This window comes from Solea senegalensis, unplaced genomic scaffold (genome assembly GCF_019176455.1).
Source record: "Solea senegalensis isolate Sse05_10M unplaced genomic scaffold, IFAPA_SoseM_1 scf7180000016207, whole genome shotgun sequence".
NCBI lineage: Eukaryota > Metazoa > Chordata > Actinopteri > Pleuronectiformes > Soleidae > Solea > Solea senegalensis.
This window is the reverse complement of record NW_025321652.1, coordinates 1-10,912: the sequence shown is the minus strand read 5'-3', so window position 1 is coordinate 10,912 and position 10,912 is coordinate 1. Positions and strand designations below refer to the sequence as shown.

General features: G+C 46.9%; 1 protein-coding gene across 1 annotated transcript; it reads right to left on the bottom strand.

Moving 5' to 3' along the window:
• Nucleotides 1–4,359: 4,359 nt before the first annotated feature.
• Nucleotides 4,360–5,384, bottom strand: LOC122762917 (neuronal PAS domain-containing protein 3-like; the record flags this gene model as incomplete). Its single annotated transcript, XM_044018087.1, has 2 exons — nt 4,360–4,504; nt 5,043–5,384. Coding segments are annotated over 2 exons (487 nt in total), but the record flags the coding sequence as incomplete, so codon positions are not given.
• Between the last annotated feature and the right edge of the window lie 5,528 nt (nt 5,385–10,912).

Below are 10,912 nucleotides of genomic sequence, written 5' to 3'. Positions count from 1 at the left end.
CTTTGTTCAACACACGCTTTTCATGTCGCTTTTAATTCGGCGTCAAAGCCGAGCGCCTGTGAACGTGAGAGCGGATGATTGACTGCCGAGCGCCGACGCCGCGCCGCTGCATGAGCCAATCATGTCCCATTTGTCTGCGGCGCGCCCAGACGCCGGATAAACAGATTAGAAAAAAAGACATTAGACGTATAACTGGGTTAGTAAGGACATCAGCTCTAATGGGTGGACGTCCTTCACCAGAGACGATTAATACAGAGTGATCCCAGCCACGGGGACGCTTCCCAGAAACCACGGCGACGGGCGCGACGGGAAACACACGCGCTAACACCACATCACTGTGACTCTCTACTGACCCCTACTGTCTGTCAGGACCCGAGGTCCCAGCATCAGGTCTAACGCGGGACACGCAGGACCACTCGCGACTGAACCAGTGATTTTAACACACACACACACACACACACACACACACACACAGACACAGACACACACACACACACACACACACAGACACACACAGACACACACACACACACACACACACACACACACACACACAGACACACACACACACACACACACACACACACACACACACACACACACACACACACACACACACACACACACACACACACACAGGAGCTGTTGATCCATCACTAAGTTGTCTGATCTTGTCAATCTTCATTCACACTGACCTCAGTGACACAAAGTGACCACACGAGGCAGCAGAGGACCAGCAGCTAAAATCACTGGTTTACAGACGTCCGTCTCACAGTGAGACAAAGACGTGATCGCGTTCTTAAAGACTTAAACAGAAACACGTCCTCCTCGTCCTCTGTCCTCCGTGTCGTCGTTGGACGACAGAACGTCCCCCGAGCTGTTTTTGTGTTTGTCAACAAATTAAAGACAAAAACACGGTGATTATTATTTTTCCTCGCTTTGTTGTGTGAGTGTGTGACAGAATGCAGGATAACAGCGAGGACAGGGAGAGGAAGAGGAGGAGGAGGAGGAGAAAAGACGAGTGGAAAAGGCCGGCGGCCGCGTCGTGAGCCGAAAGCAATTTTGTCGTCTAAATTTAGTTATGCAAAGCCTGTGGGCATCATCAGCATTTAGTAATTAGTTTTATAATTACTGCTGTTTCCCTCTCGCTCTGTCGGTGCATTTTTCTTTACACCCAGACGACCGATCCAAACATCTCACACTCGCAGCTGGACAAATCACTCGAGCATGCACGGAGAGACGGAGCCGGGCTGGGCTGTGCTGACGGGGGCGGGGCCGGCAGGAGAGCTGTGCTGACAGGGGCGGGGCCGGCAGCAGAGCCGTGTTCTCACAGCGACTGACAACTTTATTATTTCCTCATTGTTTAAATCTGTGGGTAAAAAAAACAAGATTCTCTACCATCAGTGACACCACTTTACTTTACTTTACTTTACTTTACTTTACTTTACTTCCTGCCGACTGAAGAATTCCAAATGTTTCATTTTAAATTTATCGCGAACACGTCATGTGGTGCTTTTGGTCGTCACATGTTAAACTCAGATGGGCGGGGTCATGTGCCGGTGGGCGGGGCCTGCCCGTGTCGATGCTGGTGTCAGGGTCACTGTGTTCAGTCAGTATAATGAAGGGAGTCATTAGAGTAGTCTGCAGGACCCTTCATCAGAGGCAACAAAGACACACACACGCGCACGCACACACACGCACACACAGGAGATGTTGATCCTCTGCTGCCTCCATCACTAAGTTCAAATGTGTGATTTTGTCAATCCGTTGTTCAGATTGACCTCAGTGACACAGAGTGACCACACGAGGCAGCAGAGGACCAGCAGCTCCTGTGTCCCCGCAGCTTAAATCACACATTATCTCTCTGGGCTTTGGTGTGAGAGAGTGAGTGTTTTACAACACTTCAGTTTCTGTTGCAAACAGTGAGATAATATTTTTACATACCATAATAGTGTAGCCACACACACACAATGCTAAATTTCAGCTTATTTCTTATGAGCTCCTGTAAAAATATGTGTGTGTGTGTGTGTGTGTTGATTGTAAACTCGCACATAGAGTATGGCATTTGGTGTCTGCTCGTCTCTGCATGCATAATGAATAGCCAGGTGTCGGAGAGGGTCTCACACACACACACACACACGCACGCACACACACACACACACACACACACACACACACACACACACACACACACACACACACAAGGCTATAAACTTACACATTAACACACCGACTGACACACACAGTGAGAGGGTGAGTGGTCAGCACACCACACACACACGCACACACACACACACACGACACACACACACACACACACACACACACACACACACACACACACACACAGACACACACACACGTGTCAGGATGCTCCAAAGGTCATGGTTGTTTGTGCGGCGTCCTGCAGCAGATGTGGAGACTCTCTGACAGGAAGTCAAAACCTCCAACACTAAACTGTAGAAGAGCAACTGATGGGTCAATTACTGCAAAGGTCAACAAGAGGGAGGAAGAGGAGGAGGAGGGGGAGGGAGGAGCAGAGGAAAACTATGGGAGGAAGAGGAGGAGGAAGAGGAGAGGAGCAGAGGAAAACTATGGGACATACGAGGGAAGTGTGTAAAACAAGAGTTGGAAGTTTGGTTTTTCACCATTTTTGGACAGTCAGAAATAGGTGATTGGAAGGGGAGGGGCATCAGGGAGGGGGAGGAGCTTGTGAGTCAGTCTTGATTCCACAAAAATACGACTTTGTCTAAATACTAGAGATTTTCAAGGTTCAGCAGCAACAAGCCGACACCGTCATGTGACGTGTCATCGGTCACATGACACAAATCACTGAGCTGAGCTTTAAAACGACATCGCAGAGTTGATTCATGTGCTCATGTGTTCATATTTCATCATCATCATCCTTTCAGGCTAACAGTTAGCTCAGGTGTGTGACTTTAACACACACACACACTTCATTAAAATGCATTTGCTTCTTCAAAGAGTTGATGACAATCACACCATCTGTTGTGTGTCGAGGGTGTGCACACACACACACGGAGACACACACACACACACACACACACACACACACGGAGACACACACTTACAGACGCACGGAGACACATGCTTACAGACACAATACACACACACAAGGAGACACACACTCACACACGGGAGACCACGCTTACAGACGCACACACACATACACGCTTACAGACGCCAAGCATACAGAGATACACACACACACACAGAGACGCGACGCTTACAGACGCACACACAGACACTTTGCAGACGCTATAGACGCACACACACACACACTGAGATGCACACACACACACACAGACACACACAAACACATCGGAGACACACGCTATAGACGCAAGACACAGATTGCAGACGACACACAGACGCACAGACGCACACACAGACACAGATGCACACAAACAGACGCACACACAGACACAGGTGCACACACACAGGCGCACACAGACAGCACACACAGACACAGACGCACACACTCTCTGCTTTCATCCGCACGAGTCTGAACGTCCTTTAAAAAAAAAAGCGAGCGTTGTCGTCTAAGTGCGTCGAACATTTCAAAGGCAAATTCCACTTAGATTCACAAGTGCTGTGTGTGTGTGTGTGTGTGTGTGTGTGTGTGTGTGTGTGTGTGTGTGTGTGTGTGTGTGTGTGCGCGCTCTGCTTCTCCAGGCACAAATTCATCAAAGCTTAATGTCCCTCCACAGAAAATCACTTAGCACAGAAGCTGCTTGTATACGTGTGTGTGTGTGTGTGTGTGTGTGTCATTAGAATAAAAAGTGTGGTAACAGAAGTATAAATATATCCAAATATTTATTCCTTTAAAACAAACCGAGCTAAAAAAAGTGTGAAATGTGGACAAAAATGTGTAATATTGGGTTTGACGTTACAATAAAATCTTTTTTAAGACGTTTTTCTGAATTTGACGAAATTTAATAAAACTAAAAAAAAACAAAGTCATCCTGTAAACGCGACAATGGCGCCCTCTGCTGTCATCTGTGTTACCTGCAGCGTTCAACGCTAACTTTGACAGGAAATAAGAGACGTTTTGGTGCAACATTGACTCCGCCTTTCGCCCGGTGTCAGCTGACCCTCATGTGGAGGATAGAGTAGTAGAGGACAGACATATACTGGTCATTACGGTAAAACCTCTGGACAGATGACACCCACTCGGTGTTGCTATGTCGACTGACGTCTGCGTCGCTCGGTGCTTGTGTGTCGACCTGCTGGTGTTTCTGTTCACCGCGACGCCCCCGGGTATCGGCCAGCAGCTTCTTCTGGGTCTGGATTAAATCATCCTTCAAACGTTGGGGGTTGTGTTCCCTCCCCTCTCACCGGACCGTGGGCTCGCCGCCGCCCTGGCCCTCCTCACGTCTCCTCTCTTGTTGGCGGCGTATCCCAGGTAGACGACCAGCGGCGTGCCGGTCAGCAGGATGTGCGAGACGGGGGCAAAGTCGTCATAGACGTAGCTCTGCTCGTCCTGGTACACGGCGGAACACGAGCAGGACCGCGAGCCACAGCATGCCCACACATGTGGACTGGTGGTGAGCCGGGAACAGCTCATGGTGGTGGAGCGAGAGCACTGGTCTCCTCACTGTCCCCCACACACACACACACACACACACACACGCTCAGGTGTGCGTCGACTTCACGTACCCTAGAATTCCTTTGATCTTTCACTTGCCTTTGATGCCTTTGACATCAAAGCATTAAAAAATGGCTTTGATGTTAAGTCACAGCTGATAAAAGGAGCATGAAGGGAAATTAGGATTGTAACCAGAGGGTTGCTGATATGAATCCCCACCCAGTACCTTTGAGCAAGGCACCAGATCCCCATTCTTCACTCTAAATCAGAGGTCTCAAACTCGCGGCCCGCCACTCAAATGTGGCCCACGACTTTTCTACTGTTGAACTATTTAACGTTCCACATTAAAAGAAAGACTTTTATTTTGAAATGTTGTGAATATTAAGATTTGTTCTGGGATGTTGTCGTGACTGATGATCACATGACGACAGACACCTTCAGCGCTCCTACCTTTGACTGAGGTGTTGGGGGGCGGGCCCTCGATGCGCAGGTTCCAGGGCGGGTCTCCCTGGTTGGCGAAGTCCCTCATCTTCAGGTAGCTGATGGTGAGCCGGATGATGGACGCCTTGTCCAGCTGACTGGTGATGGCGCCCGGCAGCGGCAGCATCTTGGCCAGCTCGTAAAACTCAAAGTTCTCCTTTCCGCGCCGCGACCGCGCCGCGTCACGTGACTTCTCCTTCCTCAGAGCCTGCAGCCTGTGAGGAGGAAGGAGGCGATTAGAGGAGGTGCAGAGTGCTTCCTTAGCGTCAGTTAGCACAGACGGACACACGGGGGATCAGGGTTCAGGACGTAAAACCACCTGAGTCTGAGACACAGAGACTCAGTGTGAGTGAAAACACAACAACAAAAGCCGCACACACACACACACACACTCACTCTCTCACACACTCACTCACTCACTCTCTCACACTCACTCACTCTCTCACACACACACACTCACTCTCTCACACACTCACTCTCTCACACACTCACAGAGTGAGTGGTTTATAAAAGTGTGTCTGACACTGAGATAAAGACGTGACCGTGTTCTTTTCTTCAATCACTTTTGTGTTTGTGCAGCAGGGGGCGCTCAAGGTCACAGCCAGTACGACGTCACAGTGACACTATGCTCACTGTGTGCAGGGTACATACATATAAGAGGTGGCGTCTGTAAACTTCTTGGCCCCTCCCACCTTCACTGCATCATCTCAGGACGACAGTTTCTCCTCCTCCTCACCTCCTTCACATAACAGAGTTCATTTAAACCACAGAGCTGCTCCCTCCCTCTCTCCCTCCCTCCCTCACCCTTCAACAACAACATTGATGACCATACTTTCCCGCAGCCTCTCATCATCATCATCGTGTGCCGTTATGAATTAACTCAGCAATAAATCAGCTGCTAAAAACCTCTGTGGGCTTCCTGAAGGCCACACACACACACACACACACACACACACACACACACACACACACACACACACACACACGCACACACACACGCACACAAAGACAGGTGATTAATTTTTGCCTGAGCTACAAAAAAATGCCAAAGCAAAAGTCGGAGAGGGAGGAGGAGGAGTTTAGAGTGAGAGATGAAAAATGGCTGTATTAAAGGAAAGAATATCATTTTCACACAGTTTGTCTTTTTATTTATCAGAGAGACAAGAGGAGAGGAGACAAGGGGAGGAGACAAGGAGAGGAGACTGACATCACACGTGTCTGTGTGTGTGTGTGTGTGTGATGTCATAAAGTTCAGTGAGGTGGTTTGATGGCTTTTTAAAGAGTGTGTGTGTGTGTGTGGGGGGGTCAAGGTTTAACGTCCAGGTCAATTGGAGGTCAAACTGACCATCAGTCATGTGACAGTTGACACACACACAGTGACACACACACACACACACACACACACGTGTTGATCCACTGCTGCCTCCATCACTAAGTTACAACGTCTGATTTTGTCACTTCAGCATTTGAAAATCTTCATTTGGCTGAACTGGGCTTTGGTGTGGGAGAGTGAGTGTGAGTGTGTGTGTGTGTGTGTGTGTGTGGTTTATGAACTTCAGTTTGTGTCTCACAGTGAGATAAAGATGTCGTAGACTTGACACTCAGCAGCAGGGGGCGCTAGAGCACCGTCCCACACTTCAAAAAACCCTGAACTGTCCCATTAATGTAAACAGAGCTATGGTCATGTGACGTCTCGTCCAGTTGTCCTCTCACAGCTCAGCAGAGGAAGGACATGACGACATGAAGACATGAAGACATGAAGACATGAAGAACTCTCTCTCTCTCTCTCCCTCAATCCTCCTCTGATCGCCCTGCTCTCTCACTCTCTCACTCGCTGTCTTTCAATTCAGCCAATCAGGTGACCTGCAGCCAAGGTTCCACCCCGTCAACTCCACAGAGAACACACACACACACACACACACACACACGCACACACACACACACGCTACAGAGAACACACACACACACACACACACACGCACAGAGAACACACAAACACACACACACACACACACGCACACACACACACACACACACACACACGAGAGAACACACACACACACGCACACAGAGAACACACAAACACACACACACACAGAACACACACACACACACACACAGAACACACACACACACACACACACAGAGAGACACACACACACACACATAGACACACACACACACACACAGAACACACACACACACACGCACACACACACACACGCATAGAGAACACACACACACGCACACACGCACAGAGAACACACACACACACACACACAGAGACACACACACACACACACACACACACACATAGACACACACACACACACACAGAACACACACACACACACGCACACACGCATACACACACACACACACAGCAGAGAACACACACACAGAGACACACACACACACACACACACACACACACACACACACACACACAGAGACACACACAGACACACACACAGAGACAAAAGGCCCTTGAGGACGAGGGTAATTGCTTCCATGGCGATGGGAAAGGAAGGCAGAGAACAAGTGTCACTTTGGATTAAGCCCCGCCTGCTGACATCGCCATGGCGATGACACTGCTGCTCACTAAGTGTGTTTACTGTGCGTGTGTGTGTGTGTGAGAGAGAGAGAGAGAGAGAGACAGGGGAGTGAGAACCAGGGGTAATCTGTAAAGGGAAGGAAGGAAGGAAAGAAAAAGGGGAGGAAGAAGGAAAGAAAGAACAGGGAAGAAGAGAGAAACGAAGGAAGGAAGGAAGGAAAATAATGAATGCAGCATAAAGAAAGGCTTAAAGGGACAGTTCAGGTTTTTACTGTCACATGTGTTTATATTGAAAAATTTAAATAAAGTTTAATGTATTACTTCACAAAACTATGACATCACTGATGGAGGCGGGGCCACAGCGAGCAGCAGAAACATTTCCTTTTTTTATCCTTCAATCCATTGCACTTTTGAAATGTGTGTGTGTGTGTGTGTGCACAGTCCAGTCACAATAAATAAATAAATAAATAAGTGTATATATTTATAATCATTCAACAGCGACGTGATCATTTATTCATGAATATTAATAATGTGCTTTTTAGCTTGCGGACATTTTGTGGTTTTCATTTCACAACAGTTCTTTTATCTTCTGGTTAAAACACAACACGGCACAATTAAAGCTCATGTGACAAATACGATAAGGGACATTACGGCGTAATAAAAATAATAATAATGTGAATTTTATGGATATGAGACGAGGGTTTTAATTACCAAAGATGAATGGAAACATGAATCAGTGACAAATGTGACACGAGTTAAACGCAGGCCGCCAAATTACAGCAAGAAGAAGAAGAAGACAAAACATGGAAGTGATGGACTTTGAGACGTCAGTCGTTAAATATATAACAACTAACGTTAATGAGCAAACGTGTGTGTGTGTGTGTGTGTGTGTGTGATCTGTGCTGGAAACAATATTTCAGGTCAAAGTGTCAGGAAAAAAGACTTTTCTTTGCCTTTGTTTTACTGTTTTTAACCAACAATACTGACAATAACCCATAATAATCACATCTTTATCTCACTGTAAACCACTCACTCTCCCACACCAAAGGCCACAGAGAAAACCAGTGATTTTAACATCACGCACACACACACACACACACACACACAGGAGCTGCTGATCCACCGCTGTCTCCATCACTGAGTTCAACAGTGTTATTGATGTGTTTGTCATTTAAAATGATACAGATTGACCTCAGTGACACAAAGTGACCACACGAGGCAGCAGAGGACCAAAGTCACTGGTTTTCTCTGTGGACTTTGGTGTGAGAGAGTGAGTGGTTTATGAACTGTTGGACTCCCTTACTATCCCTTTAATGCTTTCCTCCTCTCCCATGTCGTCACTTCATTTCCTCCTCATCTGTCTTTTATCTCACATCCTCTCTCTCTCTCTCCTTCCCTGCCTCCTTCCTTACACCCTCTCCTCTCCTCCTTCCTGGGTTCACTGGTGTGGAACAGTTCAGTATTAGCTCTGAAATTAGCAGCAGTCCCTCGTTAAAGAGTTGGCACACGCACGCGCACACACACACGCACGCACACACATCACAGACACACAAGACACAAGACACATTATCATCAATAATTAATAATAACGCTATCACACACCCACACACACACGCGACACGCTATCATCATCAATAACGCACACACACACGCCGCTATCATCACACACACGCATTACCCAAGACGCACACTCAATGCTAATACACACACACACACGCACGCACACACACGCACACACACACACAGTGGTGTGTTAATGGTATAAGAGCTGCTTCCTCCTCAGAGACACAGAATGACTTAAACACCTCTTTTTCTCTTCATGTATTTATCATCACATCTTTCTCTTTTCTTTCTCCTCCCTCTGTCTCTCCTTGTCCTCCTGTAACCTTCAAACAAAGAAACATCTCTCCTCCTCTTCTCTTCCTCCTCCTCTTCTTCTTCTTCTTCTGTGGCTGACAGCCAGCAGAACCTGAACATTTCTACCTCCTTCCTCATCTTAATGTTATTTAACGTCACAATTCTACCTCCTGTTTTCTTCCCCTAACATCCTTTAAGTTGCCAAAGTCTGGCTCGGGGCCCACAGGGGTGTCGCAGGACATATTCTTGGGGTCCGCACATCTAAATGATTATTTTCCTGAATCTGTTTCTGATTTTCTGATTTTTTGTTTCCATAGAAAAATAAACAAATGAATAAATAAATGAGAGGATGATGTCACATGTTGACATTATTCAGATGAATGACAGACAGTTCTAACGTAAACAAGCCATTCAACTTAATGTGATGCACATGTTTCATGCAGCAGCAACAGGGGGCGCTATCTAACGTAAACAAGCCATTCAACTTAATGTGATGCACATGTTTCATGCAGCAGCAACAGGGGGCGCTATCAGCTCAGGCAGTGTGTGTGTGTGTGTGTGTGGTGTGTGTGTGGCCAAAGGTGCTGCCTGGCAGGTTCTGACTCTGCCAAGCTAATTAGCTGTAGAGGCCATGTCAGGAGAAGACACACTGAGTGTGAGACAAAACACCTTTGCTCACACACACTTAATTCTGGCATAAACAGTGTGAGCGACACACACACACACACACACACACACACACACACACACACACACAGTGTCAGGTCCTGACTCTGTCGTAGCCTGTGATGCTAACATCTCGTTATCTGAGCCAAAGTTCAGCTTCACGCTGCTTGTGACTCACATTTGTTGACTTTTTTATCTCCAGAGTTAAAGGAGAAAGTTCTGTTCTTTCCTCACATTCATTCTTTAAATATCATCCAAGTTTAACTTTGTTTCTTTAACGTGTTCATTTCATGTGTTCATTAGAAGATAAAGACAAAGTTACACGAGCTGTTGTTTGCTGAGTTAGCTTCAGTAGCTAAGACAGCGCTCGTTTTCAAGGTCAGATCCAAGGTGAACCTAATGTTAGAAACACATCATTAGCTTCATAAGCTAAGATAGCTAAGTCAGAAGAAGTATAGCTATTCTAATTCATAACTCTTACACCGTTTGTGACGTCTAGAAAACTGTCATTACGGTAAAACCTCAGCACTGACTGAGCGTCCAATCACACGTTCACAGTCACGTCAGATTCATAAACATTATCTTTGAGAAAGATAACTTTCAACTAAATAAATCCAGACCAACATTTTCCCTGATGTCGCTCACGTCCACGGGAGACAGACGTGTGTTGTGAAATAATCCACAGGAGAATAATCGTTACACACAGACACACACACACACAGACACACACACACAGACAGACACAC